At 48.0% G+C, this 19,711-nt stretch overlaps 3 protein-coding genes across 6 annotated transcripts; 1 reads left to right on the top strand and 2 right to left on the bottom strand.

Annotated features, from left to right (window-relative positions):
• The first annotated feature begins 774 nt into the window (after positions 1-774).
• On the top strand, positions 775-8,260 carry LOC101763066 (cyclic pyranopterin monophosphate synthase, mitochondrial). 4 transcript variants are annotated; one of them, XM_022828627.1, is made up of 4 exons: positions 775-1,059; positions 3,411-3,533; positions 6,640-6,753; positions 7,389-8,260. In XM_022828627.1, the coding sequence occupies exons 3-4, from the start codon at positions 6,652-6,654 to the stop codon at positions 7,962-7,964; spliced, it is 678 nt and encodes a 225-aa protein (XP_022684362.1). In that variant the 5' UTR covers positions 775-1,059; positions 3,411-3,533; positions 6,640-6,651; the 3' UTR covers positions 7,965-8,260. The 4 variants fall into 4 exon arrangements, with proteins under 4 accessions (XP_022684362.1, XP_012702634.1, XP_022684363.1 ...); XM_022828628.1 differs by lacking the exon at positions 775-1,059 and adding an exon at positions 1,080-2,360 and having other exon boundaries at positions 6,643-6,753; XM_012847179.2 differs by lacking the exon at positions 775-1,059 and adding an exon at positions 1,080-2,360.
• Positions 8,261-11,817: 3,557 nt separating this feature from the next.
• LOC101778064 (casparian strip membrane protein 2) lies at positions 11,818-13,013 on the bottom strand. The gene is made up of 3 exons (XM_004975799.2): positions 12,624-13,013; positions 12,374-12,497; positions 11,818-12,285 (listed from the first exon to the last, which is right to left on the bottom strand). Exons 1-3 carry the CDS (start codon positions 12,848-12,850, stop codon positions 12,067-12,069), a joined length of 570 nt encoding a protein of 189 aa, XP_004975856.1. The 5' UTR covers positions 12,851-13,013; the 3' UTR covers positions 11,818-12,066.
• Positions 13,014-14,973: 1,960 nt separating this feature from the next.
• Positions 14,974-17,873, bottom strand: LOC101777221 (amino acid transporter AVT1I). The gene is made up of 3 exons (XM_004975797.2): positions 17,454-17,873; positions 16,731-17,374; positions 14,974-15,784 (listed from the first exon to the last, which is right to left on the bottom strand). The coding sequence occupies exons 1-3, from the start codon at positions 17,665-17,667 to the stop codon at positions 15,269-15,271; spliced, it is 1,374 nt and encodes a 457-aa protein (XP_004975854.1). The 5' UTR covers positions 17,668-17,873; the 3' UTR covers positions 14,974-15,268.
• Between the last annotated feature and the right edge of the window lie 1,838 nt (positions 17,874-19,711).

Below are 19,711 nucleotides of genomic sequence, written 5' to 3'. Positions count from 1 at the left end.
AGCCTCCATCTGTGCAATTAGTTTTATAATTAACTCATATTTAGTCCTCCTAATTAGCCTCCGAATATTCGATGTGACACGAACTAAACTTTAGCTCGAGGAACCAAACGCAGATGAAAAGCAGAGCAGGATGCTGCCCATTCAGTCATTCTCAGTCACTTATCTGACATTATATATATATATATATATATATATATATATATATATATATATAGGAGTATACTATATAATACCCTGGGTACGGAATAGGCTATTCCGTACCCGAGCTCACCCGCATCCGGCTCACCCCTTCCTCCCGCCAGTTATTTTCTCTCCCCGCTTCTCCCCTTTTTTTTTTTGACTTTTTTCCCGAACCCGAACGTGGGTCGTCCATTCAGATCCCGTTCGTCCCGTTTAGAGCAACTCCAAGAGGCTGCTAATCTTACCCCTAATACCTTTTTTAGGAAAAAAGAGAGAAAAAATGAACTCCGACAATCCACCTAAACCTTCCCCAATTTTTTAGCGACGCTAAAAAACAGTCTGCCACCGCGTATATTTTTAGCGTTGGCGTTCCTCCCCCAATTCTGATTCTCGCACGCCCACGCGTCCCTTCCGATGGGCCCAATATGATGACGTTGTCTGTATTTGAAATATTGGGGGTTATTTATTAGCGATCTGCTATTGACTGATATATTTTTGGAGGAAATTTTTTTGAAAGAACCCACGATACATAGTTTTGGGGAAGAATTTTTTAGATACTCTTGGAGTTGCTCTCAGTTCTCCTTCTGCTCTGGCCCCCCGTTCGCCATTCACTGCCGCCGCCGCTCGCCAACCGCCGCCGCTGCCGCCTGCCGGTGCTGTTCCCCCTCCAGTTCCTCGTTGCGACCTCGACCTGCATCGACGAGATCCGGGCAGCGCAGCTGGAAGCTGGCTGGCGCCCCCACTCCTCCTCGGCTTGCATCCCCATGTGCCACGGAAGAGGTGCAGAGCAGCTTCGCAAAATCGTCGCCAGAACGCCATCTCCGCCGTCGTCTTCTCCAAACTCCAGCCGGGCTCCCCGTCGTCGTTCGCCCGCCATCGGTAAGAACCCGCGTACGTCCCTCCTCTCTCGTGAGCGCACCCGGTCGCCCGTCCCAACCACCGGAGCCCCATCCCATACCCGCCCCCATGCGCCTGTGCGTCGCGCGCCGCCCTGCCCCGCCGGCCTCGAGGCCGAGCTGGCCCTCCTACCGTCCCAATACATGCCTCTCAGCCGTGCAGATTTGGCCTGTCCGAGCCGATCTGGCCCACCCCCGCGCCGTCCTACTCGTGGCCGAGCGCCGCCGCCGTCCGCCTCATGGTCCGGCCTCCGGCCACCTGCACCACCCACCAGGCCGAGCGGAGCCTGCTGTTCCGCAGCCCTGCCCCCGCTCGGCCGCTCTCCAGGTCCACAACCATCGTCCCCAAGGCACAAAGGCTGAATTTTGGTGCTTCAAGTAGTTGATTTGCCTGGCATGGATCCGTAATGATGCCGGCGATGCCGCAGCAGGATTTTGCTTCGATGCTGCCGGCGTGTTGTCATATGCAGGACGAAGCACAACAACATCGAACCGATATTGGACAGAGGATGAGAGATTTTGATTCTTCATATCCTAATTTCCCTTTGATGTTCTGAGTGAATGAGTGATTAGTTAGTATCCTGTACTAATTTCGGTGGTTGATGGAGGTGGTGATCATAATGCGCCTCTTCAGGAATCAGAATTGCTAATTAGTTTCTGCTATTAGAGATAATAAGAAGATATACTCGTTTAAAAAAAACAAGATATGCTTCCTGAGTCAGAGCAAAATTTCTTGAAATCTTTATTATGTACACTGGTACATGCTTCTTCTTTCCTGTAGCTAGTGTATGTATGCTACAAAACACGGATACTCCACCTGGGGACCGTATCCCGTATCGGATACGTATCCGATACGGATACGCCCCGGATACATATCAGTGGCGTATCCACGTATCCCCGATTAAATGGGCCGAAAACTTCGGATCGGAAACGTTTCCGCGCCTGGATTCGGCCCAGCCGGCCCAACATCACAGCACATCCCACCTCCTGTCCTACTCCCGTGACCCGTCGGGCGTCGGCTCTCCCACGCGCAGCCGCCTCACGCAGCGCATCGCCGCATCCTCCCGCTCGACCTGACGGCTGACGCAGCGCCTCCGCCTCTCGTCGGCCGCCGTCCGCTAGCCGCCGTCCGTGAGGCCGCCTCCTGCCAGCCGCCGTCCGCCTCCCGCGGCCACGGGCCGCGAGGCCGCCTCCCGCCGGCCGCAGGCTGCCTCCCGTCGGCCTCCGTCCGCCCGTGATTACTCCCGTCGGCCTCCGGCGTAAGGAGCCCCAGCCCCTGTTCAGGTGCGTGACTTCCTCTGATAGTGGTAGTGCAGGCCTCCCGTGAACCGTGAGTTCCTCCCAGTAATGGTAGCATAGCATCCGTAAAGTGCATAGAGATTTACATTTTCTGTGTAGTGTATCCAGGCAATTTGGAAGTATAATCCATAGTCTACAGAATAAGGGCCCATGCAAGCATGGATGGTGGATTAAGTTCAGGGGCAGTGTGATCTTTATAATGTTGGCTATTGCACAGTTGTTGATTATCCTTTCTTTTCAATACTTAACTGGTTCAAATACAATTGCTTGGAGAATAGTAGCATATAGATTGCAAGTAGGAGGTAACGCGATGATAATTGGCCAATCTCCAGAATCTGGATATGAGTTTATATTGATTGATTGCAGTCCCAGGCTCCCATCCTCTCCTAAATTAGAACCTGCTATCATGTTATTCTCAGTGTAATAGACCTTAAATGTCTCTATGTTGAATTTGAACATCTATTTTGCAATTTAATATGCATTGTTATTTATTTATTAAAAAATAGTTAAAACGTATCCGCGTATCGGGTTGTTTAAGAAATTGCCGTATCCGCGTATCCATATCCTTCCGATACCGATACGCGTATCCGTATCCGTGCTGCATAGTATGTATGCCTTTTAGGATTATCTCGTATGAATGCAAACATACCCTATTATCTCGTATGAATGCAAACATACCCTATTTCCTGTAGCTTTAGAAACGTTGGACATTATTCCTTTTTGACAAGGTAGAAATTTACTCGGTTCACAACACTTGAGGATAGCATCGATTGCCATTTGTAGCTGGGTCTATACGGGTTTGGAAAGTTATATAGGCTATACCTTTTCTTGGATTCAGAATTCAAGGATACAAACTAAAAATTCTGTTTGTACACGGGGCTTATGTACCCCCATGCTTTTGTTGTTTATGTACTTATTAGGGTGAAACTTAGCATCATTTAGGATTCTGAAGATATTTGAGTACAAAGAATTGCATATGTATCTGATTGTCAGTTTCTGCATATATTTCTTACTTAAAGTTCTCCTTGATTGCAGCCCCAATTGGTTGCAGCAACCAAGTTCATAGCACACTTGGTAAATCAGGTGGTGGCACATGAGCTTGTAGCGCTGGAGCTTCTTACGGTACTCCTTGAAAATCCAACTGATGATAGTGTTGAGGTACATAGCTCGGATCTCGCTCGTCTACTTCTTACTTTTTTTAACAACATATTCATATAATTTCTGAAATGTATGCCTATATTTCTCAAATGTGCAAAATGAAAATTTTATGACTTGTGATTCATCTGGAATTTAATACACACATAAATTGCAATAAATAATCACAAGACATGCATGCTATGTAGAGATGGTAGATCCAACTTGAAAAGGAAAGGCACTGACACTTGATCTATCTAGCCCATAGCGATTTACCAAGGAAAATGAATCATGAACTCGATTTGGACTCCAAGGATCAGATCTAGTCTTGCGAATCAAGAATTGGATCAATCTAGGAAGGTGCAGAGACAAGCTACCCAAGAACCCTACTACATAGCAAAGGCGAGGAGAAGGGATATGGTGATGAGAAGCTCACCATTGAGAAGTAGCTGCTGGTCATAGAAGGAGATAGCCACTAGTGGAGAGAGCGTGACGTAGCTGTTGTCCACGCCTTCGAGTCGAAGCCCTAGCAATGTCGCGTGCCCTGGCTGCCTCCGTAGTCGCGTGTCTCACGAGGAAGATGAGGAATTGTTCCAGACCTCTAGCCCTTAGGGTTTTTTCTATGGACAAGGTGTCGGGGAAAGGCCGGGGTGGGCCAAGATTGAACATAGGAGGAGCTTAAATGAACACATGTTTTTTCTTGGACCGGGATCTCTTCTAGCCCAGGATGACCCATGTGGATCGGGCCATGACCCCGACCAATCGCAACCTAAACATACAAGGCTTGATTCGGTGGGCGGACGGATCAATCTCTGCTTGCTGGTTGATAGAGTGATAGGGAAGAACATGCAGGGATTAGCTAATCCAGTCGACCCTTAGTACTAGATCCAGATCTGATTTGTGTGTCTTGATCGTTTACACTAGTCACCCATCACTTAGCTCCTAAACTTCAGCTATTTCTTGCTATTCAAAACAAGAATAGAATCATAGATAGAGTTAAAGTGTTTGCTGGATCTATGATATTTTAACTTCATCCACCATGACCAAAGAGCTATAAGGTAAGCCAATGCATACATGGAACCTGTTAGAACTAGGTGAATCCACCATGACCAAAGTGCTGCGGGGATTCTAGAGTGATTTAAGATGGTCTGAAGGTTATAAAATGACATACATGATTTGTATTCTTAAATGATTGCAAATGGCATGTTGGAATACCACAGTTAGGTCCGGACAAAATGCTCATGGCTCGTTAGCTCGCTCGGCTCGCAGCTAGCTCGGCTTGGCTTGTTGTATTTTGTTAACGAGCCGAGCAAGGTTTGTAGCTTGTTACATTTAACGAGCTGGCTCGAGTAGCTCATGAGCAACTCACGAGCCAAATGAGCTAAGGATCAGCCCAGCGCCTGTAGGTTAACGAACAGCCGGTCCATGACTCCAAAGCCCACCAGCAGCCCAACAAACAGCCTCTAAGGCAACCAAACCCTAGTGATGCAATCGGCCATTCACTCGCAGTCATGCAGCGCGTTGCCTACTTCTCCCATCGACGTGCCGCCCGCTCGCCCACCGCCGCAAGCGCCGCCACCCATCCACCACGCCCCCACACTAGCGCCAAAACGGATCGAGCGCAGAGCCGCGGAAGGTGGAACCCCTCCCGGCAGTCCGGCCCTCTAGCACTACTTGCTACCGCGGAATTGAGGGGCAATCCAAGAGGACCCTGCTGTTCTTTTTGGCACCTGAGAGCATCGGGACAATCACAGGACTATGGCTAGCCGTGGTTAACCTCCGTGGTTCCATCGGCATTGGCTACCCCTTCTGCTGCCTCCATGAATTGAGATTGTGAGTCCGTGAGGAAAATTGCGTTGACACTTCTTGCTTCTTGCGGTCAAGCAATGACTGAGTTTGGGTTGTGATTTATGAACTTATGTGAATTGTGTTTTGAGTCCGTAAGAAAATTGAATCAAGTCTAGCTCTATTTTTTGGATGGCTTTAATGTAAAGTGGATGCGCTTTTGCATCATGCATTTGAGCATTTCTCTAATGTTGTACACATTGCGCGTTCTTGTCACTGGCTTGTGGGCTAGCTCGAGCCAGCTCGAGCTTTTAACAAGCCGACCTGAGCTCAGCTTTTAGCTCATTAAGATAATGAGACGAGAGCTGGAGCGAGCCGAGCCGAGCCAGCTAGTTATCCACCCCTAACCACAGTCCCCGGTAGGAGTTCAATAATATGTCTATTGACCGTATGACTATAAAGATCGTGATGTTTGTAGTAGTATTTGACTGTCCATGGCAGGAATAACCTGTACGAAGAGATATACTATGGGGAATGGTAAAACATAGTGTCACTTATATGAGTTAAGTAGATGATCTTGAGGTTTAGATGAACACACAGACATTTATAGTGGAATATATTGAAGGACCGACGTGCATCAAAACTACACCTGATTGAAGATGAGAAAAAGGAAATAAATCAAATTTTAACAAATGCATTGAACTGAATTTTAGAAACAACAATAATGTAGATGAAAACAAGCTGGGCCGGTCATCCCTTATGGCCTTTATGCGGCCCATATCTTCTGCCCGCTCGCCTTTGCCTTCGTCTCTATACCGGTCTCCCCCACCGATCCGCCGCCCGGCTCGGCATCCACCCGCCCGCCCGCTGCCGTACTACCGCACCGCAGCCCTGTATCCGCCAGACTACTGGCGGCCGGGAGCGGGCGCCTCTGCGGCTCGGCCTGGATCTAAAGCCGCCGGGAGCAGGTACTCGTGGACTGAACTCCGTCCTTTCTTCCGTTTTCTTTTTGCTGCTAGCCTGCGAGAGTTATCGCCGTACCCGTATCGCGTATGGTGATACATAGCTCTGACTGACGGATTGAAGCCTTGGCCCTATAACTGGAATGAAATTCTGATTCAGTCAAAAACAAATGATTCGAAATCTCGGCTAAACTGGATAGACTCTGCACGATTACTTTCCAGATTCACTAGACATGGATTTTTAAGGTGTGCTATGCTATTTGGACAGAAAATCATATAACATGCTCAAATTAGCACTTAGCAGTTTCTCGTGACATGTTCTACTTGGAATTGCTGTTTATGTAGAGAGTAAGCAACTAAGCAGGTCTGTTTCTTTGTTGTAGAAGGTTGTGTTTATGATGTCCATCTTCTCCGTCCTCCCAAGAGTAACAAGATCTAATGGCTGGAGATGCTTCTCCACTGGGATTCCTTACGATACTGTAGCAGAGCTAAATAAGGTTAGGCATTTGAATATCCCTTTTGGATGTTGTCTTTCACTAATATTATTTCTCCTGTTGCCTGGATATCTTACTGAAACTAGAGTACTGGACAAGTTATGTATATTGGCACTTTCTAACATAATGAGATGGAATTCAGTCCCGGATTGGGTACTCTAGGTCGCAGACCTGTAATTACAGGTTCAGTTGAAATTGAAAGTTACCTGAATAGACAATTGCCTATGATGTTTCCCATCTCCCCTGAAATAATATATGCAAGATTTATCCATGTCAACCAAAAGTCAGAACACACTTAAGTTACAAGTAGAAACATTTACAAAACTACCATAGTACCAAAATAGTGAGATTCATATCATTTCTCTGTGTGCTTGAGTTTTGTCCATTTTTGTTTTGCTTTACAAGATCCGCTCACGAATTGGAATTTGCCACTAAGTTTTTCGATATTACGCTCTTAGCCTTAGTTGCTAACTATAGCGTTCTGTAGAATTTATAATTAATTCTATACCTACAAAAGCCAGAAATTGGTTTCTGACTTAATTATTGTTCAGCATCTTCATCAAATTGCATTTGAACAATTGTCATTGGGTGTTCAAAAGAATGACTGTTAATGATTATCTTGAAATTTGCGATTGTAGGAAATGGAATCAATATTTGGTGAATCTCCTTCACCCAGTCCTTTAGGCTCAAGTCCTCCGCAGCAACCGGCTCAGCCTGCATATGAAGCTGAGGATTCACAACCAGTGCTTACACATACTGATAGCAATGGGCAGGCAAAGATGGTTGATGTCTCACCCAAAGAGGACACTAAGAGAGTGGCTATAGCTAGCTGCAGGGTCTTGCTGGGCCAAAAGGTGTTTAATTTGGTGGCATCAAATGAGATTGCGAAAGGAGATGTCCTTACTGTTGCCAAGATTGCTGGAATAACTGGAGCAAAGCAAACTAGCAACCTCATTCCCCTGTGCCACAACATTAATATTTCCCATGTTCGTGTTGATCTTACTCTCAATGAAGAGGATTCTAGTGTTGTGATAGAAGGGGAGGCCACAACCAGCGGAAAGACTGGGGTTGAGATGGAAGCAATGACTGCAGTAGCCATTGCTGGCCTCACAGTTTATGACATGTGCAAAGCTGCTTCAAAGGACATCTGTATAACAGATGTCTGTCTGCAGCACAAATCTGGGGGAAAGAGTGGAAGTTGGTCCAGGAATTGAAGGGTTCATTATTGCTCTGAGCATATGAACTGCAAGCATGATTTTGGGCATCAAAACAATCGAGTCTTCACCCTGAAATGTTTGATTTGGCTTTGAATGCAGGCTCCTGTGTTGTAGATTTCTAGTCCTCACACCAAAAACTTTTTGAAACATCATTCGAATCTTTGTACTCCTTTGTTGTAGATACTTGTTAAATGACTCCAGAATAGATGGTCATATCAACTTATTTTCAGATATATAGTTGGTTTCCTTGGTGCATTGTCTATTCTAATAATATTTTCTTGTATTGACCATCATTCCTTGGCGTCCAAAATAAAACCATACTGAAATCAGAATGGAATTTACTGTAATGTGTGGTAAATATGGCTTTGGGTGTTGTTTTTAAATTGTAACATTAGCAACCAGTTTTACTGAACTGGATGACAAAAATACCAGATGTACCAAAATTATTCTTTCCGTGTAACTTTTTTTTTGCCTTGAGTAACTTTTACTCTATTGTTATTTTTATTTTAAGTATACTTCGTTCATGATTTTTCGAACTGAATGTTGTCTTCTCATTTTATGTTATTTGGATAATTTGATATGTGGGGATTGAACTGAAATTTAATTGTTAAAATGATATCTGATTTCACCTATTAAGGGCATATTCACTTAGGTGTGTGGGCATATTTACTGAATCAGATTTCTGTACTTAGAGGGTGTTTGGATACTATGTGCTAAACTTTAGCAGTATCACATTGGATGTTCAGATGCTAATTAGAAGGACTAAACATAAGCTAATTATAAAACTAATTGCAGAACCCTATGCTAATTCGCGAGACGAATCTATTAAGCTGAATTAATCCATCATTAGCAAATGGTTACTGTAGTACCACATTGTCAAATCATGGACTAATTAGACTTAATAGATTCGTTTCGCGAATTAGACTCCATCTGTGCAATTAGTTTTGTAATTAGCCTATACTTAATACTTCTAATTAGCATCTAAACATCCGATGTGACAGGTGCAACTTTAGCAGCGAGTATCCAAATGGGACCTTAGGTGTCTATTCAGGACTATGCACATGCAGAAGATAGATGAAAGTAAAGAATAATCATGTTGAAGTATTTCCTCGATTGTGTTGAAAGGGCTGGAGTGCAGATTTAGCCTTTTTGTTTGGTTTATTAGTGCTCCTCCCTATCTTGTTTTTCAGATGGCTCAAGGGAACAAAGGAAAGGCTATTGAGGACACTCACTCATCGCATCAACATGACTCAGTCACTGACGCTGAGGATGGCATCCCTATTGCTGCACGGGTTGGTCATGGCAAGCGCAAGGCCATTTTAACCATGACAGAGTCAAGGTCACAAAGTCGGTAGAGGCAGAGGTGATGGTGGCATTCATATTCAAGAAAGGGCCTCTCAAGCAAAACAATATAGGATTGGCAAGATAGTTGCTGGTAGGCCAACCAGACATGATACCCTTCTACGTATACACTCTCCTAAGCGCATCATCATAGATGAGTATAATGGTGAGGGTGTTGATTGTTGCAACGGGTCCCATGACCTACTGGAGATAAGGTACACTAATCCTTTTGATCAACCCAAGGACAGGTTTGTGTTAGATGTTCGTTTTTGGAATGCATTTCAAGCTGATTGGTACACATCTGCAATCATGACCAATGCAAAAAAGATTGTTCCAATGCAATGGGTTGACTGGAAGCGCATGGAAGATCAACATGACCTTAACTTTAACCTTATCATTGCCACTTGCAAGAAGAAGAACATTTACAATCTCATGAAGCTTCCGCATGATTGGAATGAAGAGATAATAGCACAATTCTTTTCCACTCTTTGGGTAGAATTTGATGGTGAGGAGCGTACACTTCATTGGATGTTATAGGGAGAAAGGTTCTCAGTCACCTATGATGCTTTTGGTCTCATACTTGGATTTGATATCCGAGACAAAGGAAAGGCCAGGATTTATGATGATGAAATTTGTAGTGATGGCAAGATTGCTTTCATGTATGACTCCAAATACGATGAAGTGAAGTATGGCACAAATAGAGGGATGAAGCCATATTATAGGTACCTCAACTATCTCTTCAGCAAGACACTTCTTCCAAAAGTCAGTCCTCAACCTCACATTTTCAACACCATTAGAAATCTTCTAATGTAAATGTCACCCAAGAAGTAGAAGGAATTTAGTGTCTTTGACTTTATTTGGAATGAAATTATCATATGCTCTACCTCACCTACCAAGAGGTGTGTTTATGGATCCTATATTATGCTTATGATTGAAAGAGTGACACAACGGAAGATTGTTTGTGACATGAAGTACAAGCCCTTTCAAATTCAAGTCACGGATTGGTCACAACCTGCTCCAAGAAGAAGAGCTCTAGCACCCCCTCTACAGATCAACCATCATCTTCTCGAACTCAAGATTCTTCTATTCCTTACGCCTCTCCTCAAAAGGGCAAAACAAGCACCAACAACTTTTCTTTTCTTAGTCGTGTGGCCCAAGTTATCTTCAATGTCTGCACCACCTCAGTTGTTGAGATTCATGAGCAAAGGAAGATTATGAATGAGCACATGCAACGCTTCGACGAGAGGCAGAAGATCATCATGGACAAGATGGGTTTACCTTATTCTCCTCCTCGAGCTTATCCTCCTCCGCCTTCTCTTCCTATTTTTGAGAACCTATGGGTTGATGAAGAAGAGGAAACACACGGTGCTATCAGTGAAATATACGACATCGACCTAGTGGATGACCTTAACAATTCGGATGAACAAGTTGATGAACAAGAGGGGGATGATGGTGAAGAAACCCCCACAACTGCTGGTGACGACGACAACTACTAAGTGCTCCACAACTTCCTTTTTTTTGTTGTCTTGATGGTAAATGGGGAATTATTTCTATCTATGTGTCTATCTTTTGTTGCAGGGCAAAATATCCAGCATGTTGCTGGATATTCCAGCACTGGCAAGATATCTAATCTAGATTTGATCTCGCTTAGTCTTTTATTCGTGATGGACATATAAGAGTTAATTGTGATGGTGTGATATGATGGTTGGTGTGTACCAAGTGAGACTTTTAAACATTTTGTAAGGTATTCAATGGTAGTGTAATGACTAGGTTACTTTTATGGTTTATGTGATGATCTCATGATGCCATGTGTTGGTGTATTGCTATCTGCACTTTGCACCCCATGAATGCATGGATAAGGGGGAGCCCTTGTGAATATGTATAACTTATTAACGTTGGATGAAATGTTGGCAAAGCACATTGATTGTTCGTTTCTTTTGAGCTTTGGTTGTGTTATCAGCAACCACGAAAAATGGGAGATTGGAAATATATCTAGGCTCTCCCTTATGTGTTTTGGTCGATTAATGGCAAACATAACCAAATAACTAATGAATATATCGAAATACGGATAGGTGGCAAGGTGTATAAAACTCGTGGATGGATATGACATGTGAAATCCTGATGTATAGTGTACGAGTGGAAGATTTAAATCCCTTTTCTATTTTAAAATTCAGTTAGATACACCGTATGGATGGGTATCGATGGTTTCTCGGATGTCGAAGTGCTCAAGGATCATTTGAACTATCCATGAGAGAGAGAGAGAGAGAGAGAGAGAGGGAGAGAGAGAGAGAGAGAGGGAGAGAGAGATCACAACACTTCACTCAACTCTGCTCACGGCCGTGTGGGGGTGTTCCTCTCTCTGGTACGTGTACCAGCACTACCTCGACGGCCGGCGCGCGGCCGCGGCGAAGGGGCCGGGGGACCGATTCCCTCGTGGACAGCAAGCGACACGGTTTCGCCTCCTCTGCCGTTCCACTCCCACCTGTCTGTACTGCCAGAGACAATTCGATTCACAAATTTCCCTTTGTTTTCGACCATTGTCATCACACTAGAAATCTGAATTCGACTCGTCCTTTATAGTTGGAGGACCACACTGGAAGGGGACAGTTACAAAGAGAGCTAGCAATTCAGATCAAAGAGGAAGAGCAAACGAAGAACAACCGTGGAAAAGAAACCACACTAGAGAAGCAGGTGCATGCACGACCCTTTCATCTTCGTTGGGATGTCCAGGGGCGGTTGCCTGATTGTGCTCGACCGATCAGTGGCGCCTGGCGAGCGCGAAGGCGGAGAGGAAGATGAGCACTATAAGCAGGACCATGGCGGCGAAGGAGCCGATGAGCGAGCCCGAGATGCGCTCGCAGAAAGAGTCGAACTGCTGGCAGATGGAGAACCAGTTGGCCCGCACGTTGCCCTTGTGCGCCAGGTACACGATCGCCGCCGCCGCCGACGCGCCGGCCGTCAGCAGGGTCAGCATCGACTAGTAATTCAAAGCACGTTTAGTTATTAGTTTTCAGCAACTAATTATAAGTTCTTAATCCAATTGATCGGCTTAGCTTAATTGTTACCGCGTCCAAGAAGATGAGGATCAGACGGCTGTAGCGCGCCCTGGGCCTGATGATGTGCACGATGGACAGCGGGATGGACAGCACGAGGTACGTGCACACCACCGCGTTGGCCGCCACGAAGAACCTGCGGATTGCTCATCGCCACATGCATCAAATAAGTTAGCTATCCGCGAGGAGCGAACTAACAGGCAGTGAAGGCTTTCCAGGTTGCAGCAGTACGTAACCATTATATTTTCGAGTGGCGACTTACGTGAAGGACGGCAGGTCGCTGTACTTGGCCTCGAACTGGATGAACTGCGTGAAGAAGGGGAGGGTCTCGTTAGTGGTGCCCATGGAGATGGCGCTGCCGATGGTGCCGATGATGGCGAGGAACCGGAGGAAGATGTCGGCGAAGGACACGGCGCGGCCGACGCCCGCCGCCGCCACAAGGGGCGCCTTGGAGCTCTCGCCGTGCTCGACCACGACGTCCTTCGTCATGGCGTATAAGTACGTGTCCGGCGCAACTAATTGAGCTGCAGCAAATCGCGAGAAGGGAAGCTTGTTGCTAGCTAGGTGATGGCTCTTGCTTGCAGAAGCGAGATTGCCTTGCTGCTCTGGCTGTTTGCTTGGGATGAAGATGACTGCGTGCTACCGGTGGTCAGGGTCAGACCTTGTTATATACGCATGCCTGAGTTTGAGGTTTCCATTGTGGTAAGCTGCAGCTTATGCCCCAACAAAACCAACAGCTCGTTTAGTCAATCATGCTGAGCAAAGGTGGTGATTTAGGTGGCTTTGACAATTAATCCGTGAACACCAACTAAAGCTCGTCTTGGCATTGGCTGACTCCGCACCTGCTCTCACTTGCTCAAGCGAGGCTGGGCATGATCTTTTAGGACGTTGCCGAACCCAAACTTCAGTGTCTCGGGTCCTAGCATGTTCCTTCTGGTAGTGCAGTGCTAGCAGTGTTCTTTAAACTTTGTTGGGCAGCTTCCGTACGTCCCGGCTGGCTTCATCCGCGTTGAATTATGCAGTGTTTTGTCTGATTAAAGGCTCTCTAGTGTGATGGTTGGATGATTTTTCTTAAAGAGGATATACCATATCATTGTTGAAGCAGTTCAGGATCACACCGATGCAGCGTGCTTTGTTTGATAAAGGGTCATTGCTTTCCGGGAGTACGGGGACTTGCCCTCTCTCGTCTCACAACTGGCATCTCTCCTTTTTTGGGGCATGGCAGATGGATTAGAAAGGCCTGAAATCTCTAAGCTATGGGCTGGGCCCTTAAGCAACTATACTGGATTGCAAAGAAAAGGCTCACCATATTATCAGCCCATTAGAGAACTGGGCCTAGAAGAGCCCGGACCAGTCAGAAGCCTAGCCCAATAATCCTATTCTTGAGTTTTCAGAGACCAAACAGAATCAAAATTCGCAGCAGTTTGATCAAACATAAAATTCTTTTTTTTTTCCAAACTGATAGTTGAAATGGGCTGCACTGCTCTTTTCTCTAAAAAAAAGATCAGTGCAATTTGACCATCTCGCTGTCCCTGAGCAAGTTTCAACTGCTGAAGAACAAAGTGGTTAGAGAGACCGGTAGGCAAGTAATGCAATGCAAAATAATCTTATAGACCGGAAGAGAGATCGGAGGGAGCTGTGAAGTGACATCCCGAATCGACGCTTCCCAAGCCTGAAAACGGCACCCGCGGCCTTCCGCACCCTCCACAAGCTGACTCCGTGCCCCCCTCATCAGCACCGAAGCCGTTGACTTTGCTGCCTTAATCCCCCCTTCTTCTTCCCCATCCCTCGTCTCGTCCACGGTCCACACCACACGCAACAGCATCCAAGAAGCAAGAAGCGGAAGAGCGATTGGAGGCGAGAAGCGGCGGCGGAGGAGGAGAGGAAGCATGGACCGGAACCTGAGCGGGTTCCTGATCGGGTGCGCGGGCGCCGCCGTGACGCTGCTGGCGTACCAGCAGACGGTGGTGACCAGCACGCAGTGCATCGCCGCGGGCTTCGTCGTCCTCCTCTTCGGCCTCTTCGTCAAGGAAGGCTTCATCTCCCTCTGATGCGCGCGTGAGGCGTCATCATCCCCCGTTTCTACTGCTTGTTGTTTTTCCCCCTGCTTGCTTCAGTTTCTGTAGCTACCGCTGTACTCCTCTTTTTTCTTGGAAAAGAAAAAATACTGCAATAACTTTTCCTGTAGCGCTTGGTTGAGCCATGTGACACGGATGATTGTTGCCGGTTGTGAAGGGTCTACTCTGCCGGCATCCATGTATGTTGTATCGTTGTATATGTACTTTAATCCTTTTTCCATTTCAAAAAAAAAACTTTGATCCTTTTGCACGAGGAACAACAAACGAACATGGTCCCTTGGATTCTTGCAGCGTCATTAGCTTGGTTGTGTGTTGCGCTTGCGCCTCCTGCCCTTGTTTCTGCTTCTGTATCACTTTTGTTGTGCCAATTGGTCACTGTTTCGTATACAATTACAAAATTAAACTGTTTGAAATGCGAAAATTCGTCTCAGAAAAAGGATTCTAATTCAGTTAAGACAAAATCGATCCCTTGACATGAGTATGTTGGACTGAACTTCTGAAAGTAGTCAGCGGCGCTGCTCTTCTCACAACTAGTGAAATGAAACAAGATTCCTCATTTTACTTACTTCTCGCGGCAGATTTCGTTGAGAGTGCTCTCCTAGGCTCCTACAGTGGCAAATGACTATATGCATCTCTTATAAAAGTAGTACATGCCTCAAGACGGCATAGCAAGTTAGCAACATATGCCCATATCTATGCAGGCAACCTGCTCCTCTTGTGTCTTTTTCAACACAGCCCTGTTCCCCTGCCTCGACTACACATCTTGCGATACCGAACTGCACAGCGATAACAAAAGAACACAACTCTGCGACACAGGGGCATGTCTTCTTCAGAACTCGTGAACAATCTTCTTCAGAGAAGAGTACGTCCCCGTGGCGGCGACCAGGGAGCCAAGAACGATGATCGCGGCGATCAGCGCGACCTCGGCCCTGCCGCGCCGCGCCACGCCGAAGATCTTGAGGTAGAAGACGCATGGGAGCAGCATCGAGGCCATGACGCTGAGGAGCGAGCCCACGAGCGCCATCAGGTGGCCGAAGAAGGGCACCGCGAGCGCGAAGACGACCGTGCTGACGACGAGGAGGGTCCTGATCAGTATGTTGACGGACCTCTTGTAGCCGGCGGCGAGCAACCTCTCCTCGACCGCCGTCGCGAGCGGCGTCACCATCAGGGCGTACTTGGAGAACGGGCTGATCAGCGTCGTGTAGATGGCCAGCTTCGAGCTGATGTTGCCCTCCGGCAGGTTCAGCGTCACCTGGGACTTGACGTCGTCTCCGTACATGAGGTAGCCGAGGATCGCCATGGATCCGTAGTTCAGGGTGCAGGCGGCGAAGCATATGACAAGCACCTACAAAAGCAGAATACAGGATAGTAATTTCAGTTCAGCAGGTGCAGTAAAATCATTCAGCTTTGAATACTGTAGGTCTATGATACTGTTCAGTCACTATCAGATAGGTTTCCCTTCTGCTGTTCAATATTGAACCATTGTAGAAGACAAAACATTTGACACGTCTGTTTGCTACCAAACGATGAGGTGGCAGTGCAGCTGACTCCTAGACACTATGCAGCATCAAATGTCAGAGGTACCACCAAATAATAAGATTTGTTTTAAGGAACTGCAGGAAAAGAAACATTTAGCTACTTCACCTCCCTTTTGATTATGTGATGTAGCTCCTGTATACTAGAACACTGATCAGTCACTGTCAGACATGTTCTCCTTCGAGTGTTCAGAATTGCACTATTGTAGAAAGACAACAATTAACACGTCAATTTCGTACCTAACAAAAAATGGCAAATCATCCGAGGTTCTAGGGCTAGATGGACAGATGTGGTACAAGCCAGCGAAAGTTGTTGCTTCGCAATCAGGGCTAGCGTCAGTCAGATTGATTGGAGTTGATTCATGCTCAAATACTGCATTGTAGTTACATCTCTTTTCGTTCTTTTGGAACCCGAAACTCTTGTCAGCAAATGCCGTATAAATGGAAATACGATGTGTAGTACATGTGTTGTTAGTACTGAAGGTGTTTTTTTAAAAAAAAAAGAAATGGAAGAAGCCAGTGAAAGTTGCTTCGCAAATCAGATTGATTGAGCATCAAATAGTTGGTACAATGACGCTCAAATACCGCACCGTAGTTACATTTCAGTGTACCTGAAACTCATGTCAGAAAAATGGCATACTTTTACTCTTTTAGCTGTATCCCATATTCCCATTTCCTTATATTCGACACAAGAAATTGCAGAGGTAGCATGTGCTAAAAGAAATCAATATGCTTCCAATGCGAGTTATGCGTTACCTTTGAAAACTTTTTCTTTTCCTTCATGGAGTTGGAGAGCGTGGGGAAAATGGCATGGCCGCAGTAGCAGAAGGTGTACAGGCCCAGAGCAGTGGGCAGGCCACTGACGTTGAGCATCCTGCCCTGTCCCCGGAACCCGACGCCATCTGCAACGGCGGCCCACAGCACGCAGACGACCACGACCGCCGACGCGAGCACGCCGCTGGCCGACACGTACGCGAGGACGCCCAGGCTCCGGAGCCACGTGGTGGGCAGGATGACGAGCGCGACGAGCACGACGAAGAGCTGCTTCCCGGAGACGACGAGGAGGCGCCCGCCCCCGCCCCCGCCCCCGCCGCCGAGCGGCAGGCTGAGGCTGGTGCCCGGGAACAGCTTGTCGAGGTTGTCCCCCTCCAGGATGAGGAAGCCAATGGCGACGAGGTAGAGCTCGGCGTAGAGGAACGCGGACGCGGCGAGTCGGCCGCCGCGGCCGAACGCGAGGTCGCCGATCTCCGGGTACCCCCGCGCCGCCGCCGGTGACGCGGCCATGCACCGTTGGAGGAGCAGGCCCGTGTAGCAGCACACCGCCGCGACGACGAGCAGGAGCGCCAGGCTCAGCCACCCGCCCTCCGACAGCGCGTACGGGATGGACAACAGCCCGACGCCTGAAAGCAACCAAGAGGGAAACCAACGTTGGCAACCCTGCCCTGTGCCCGAGGAGAACGAACTGGCACGAACACTCACCGGAGAGGGCGTTGAGGCCATTGAAGCAGGTTCGCACGAAGCTCGCGCCGCCGGCGTCGGGCTCCGAGCCGAAGCACTGCGCCTCGTGGTCGTCGTCCGCCGCCTCGGCCTCCTTGCGCGCCTCATAGGCGTGGAGGAGGGGATGCTCCAGGCCGGGCAGCGAGGCCGCCGAGCCGTCGGCGGCGCCACGCGACGGCGCTCCGCCAATGGCCATCTCCTCCCTTCTTATCCGGCCGCTCGCTTCCGCCGCAGCTGCCTGGCACGCGATGGAACAGAAGAAAACACGAAGCCGTAGATAAGCCGTACGTGCCGCGCCCCGCCGCGCCAGCCGTAGATAAGCAAAGCCTGCGTTTGTTCTCTTGCCCGTCGTCAGGCACGACGAGACGAGACGCCAGACGTCAGACCCCACGGACTCGCTCGCGACGGCTTTTTGAGCGCGCGCGGCGCGGCCCGTGCGGAGGCCGCACGCCGAGTTGGCGACCGAGACTGCGACTCGGGCAAACCGCTAGCGCGGCGCGGCGGCCGCGCTCGAGATCCACGGCGTTAGACCGGCCACGTGGGCTGAAAGCTTCCGCTGGATTTGGAGCGCTCTTAACCTGTGAAAGGAATCAGGCTTGCCGAGAGGAGGCATGGAGAACCGAGAACGATGGAATGGGTACGTGACGAACGGCAGAGCGACCTGGACACCTGGTGATAAACGAGCGACGGTCTTCTACGGTGGACACACAACACAAGCCCCAGGCTCGATGGTTCGGCAACCTTCGTCGCATGTGGCATTTACTAACGCCATGCTGCATTGCCTGATGTTGAAGTTGAAGTGATCCGGAAGGATAATGCTCCAACCTTTTTCGAAGTGATTCCGGACAAATAAACTGGACTTCTTGTTTTTTTCGCTTCTAGAAACCCTCTATGTTTTGACTAATGCATCTCTGCTCCTCCATTGCACAGTACGTTACGTGTACAACACATGGCATGCTTATCTCTTAAAAGATGTGCTCCTCATACTTTTTTATTGCTAAATGCATGTAGAAACTCTAGGTTGTCTAATGAACAAAAGAGACAACATTAGACTATTCGAGCGCATGGAGGCACATACAGCCGCATGCTATGTGGTTGCAGTAGCACCGTTGTTCTAGCCTTTGATTCGGAGAGCACAGCAGTTGGTCCGTTGCAGGCCTCCAGCCATGCACTCATGCCTGCAGGATAGGAGGATAGGGTAAAACGCAATGATCCGTAGGGAGCGGACGACATCGTTCCCAAATTCGTCCTTGCCATTTAGTTGCGGCCATGTGCAGACGACCAGCCAAAAGCCGTGGGGAGTGGCGACGACGTCAACCCAGGTCCACGAATCATACCGTCTCGTCGCCATCGCCCCAGTGAGCACCGAGGCTTTTTGTCCTGTGTACCGCGCGCGCGCGGCCGTGCTGCTCCTGCACGCACGTTGTCTACAAACTGGAAACCGTTTATTTTCACGGCGCGCGCGCCAGTGCTCGATGGGCACTTGGAGCAGAATTGTACGGGGAACATGAGGGCTCGCCGGTTGGGATTGAGGGGGAGGATGGATCCGGCGACTTAAACTGGTGCCACATCTTGCGCCTCAGTAATCCTCATCCAGTATATGTACTATGTTCTCAGTAGGAAGACGAGCGGCAAAGGTTTTCATTTTTTGGGGGGCATGAAGATGAGTGGCAAAGATAAGGTGGCTAAACTGACCCTCTCAGGGTCTCACCGAGGTGAGGTGACTGGGCCATGGGCAACACAGGGCGCATAGAATCCGGAGTTCCTAGGTAGCTTCCTTGTGCTGGATAAGCAACATGGTTTTAAAGTTTATTAGGTTCAACTAATGATCCCAACTTATAGATATGTAAATTCAGCATTTCGGAATATTACATTTAAAATTTTCTAAGAAACAGATCAACATTTAGAAATACTACATTCAACATTTTTTTTAAATGTATACATTTTCAACATTTTTACAACCCGTTTAAACATTTCGATAACTGCATCAACATTTTTTAAAAAAAATAGTTGTGGCTTGCGCCGATGCCGACGTGCAGCAAGCCGGCAGGCGGGAGGGGGGTACCTAACGATAAGGAGCTGCAAGCGGGAGCGGCGATGTGCATGGTTGCGAGCGGCGCCTGCGGTGCTGGGAGCGCGTGGTAGGGCTCCAAGCGGCGACGCACGGGGCCGTAGGCGGGAGCGACCGGGGCAGCGGCGAGCATAGCCGCAAGCGGCATCCCTCGGGCTAGGAGCGGCGG

The sequence above is a fragment of the Setaria italica genome, chromosome VII, assembly GCF_000263155.2.
Source record: "Setaria italica strain Yugu1 chromosome VII, Setaria_italica_v2.0, whole genome shotgun sequence".
Classification (NCBI taxonomy): domain Eukaryota; kingdom Viridiplantae; phylum Streptophyta; class Magnoliopsida; order Poales; family Poaceae; genus Setaria; species Setaria italica.
The sequence above is the reverse complement of the archived record's forward strand: the minus strand, read 5'-3'. Positions and strand labels throughout refer to the sequence as shown.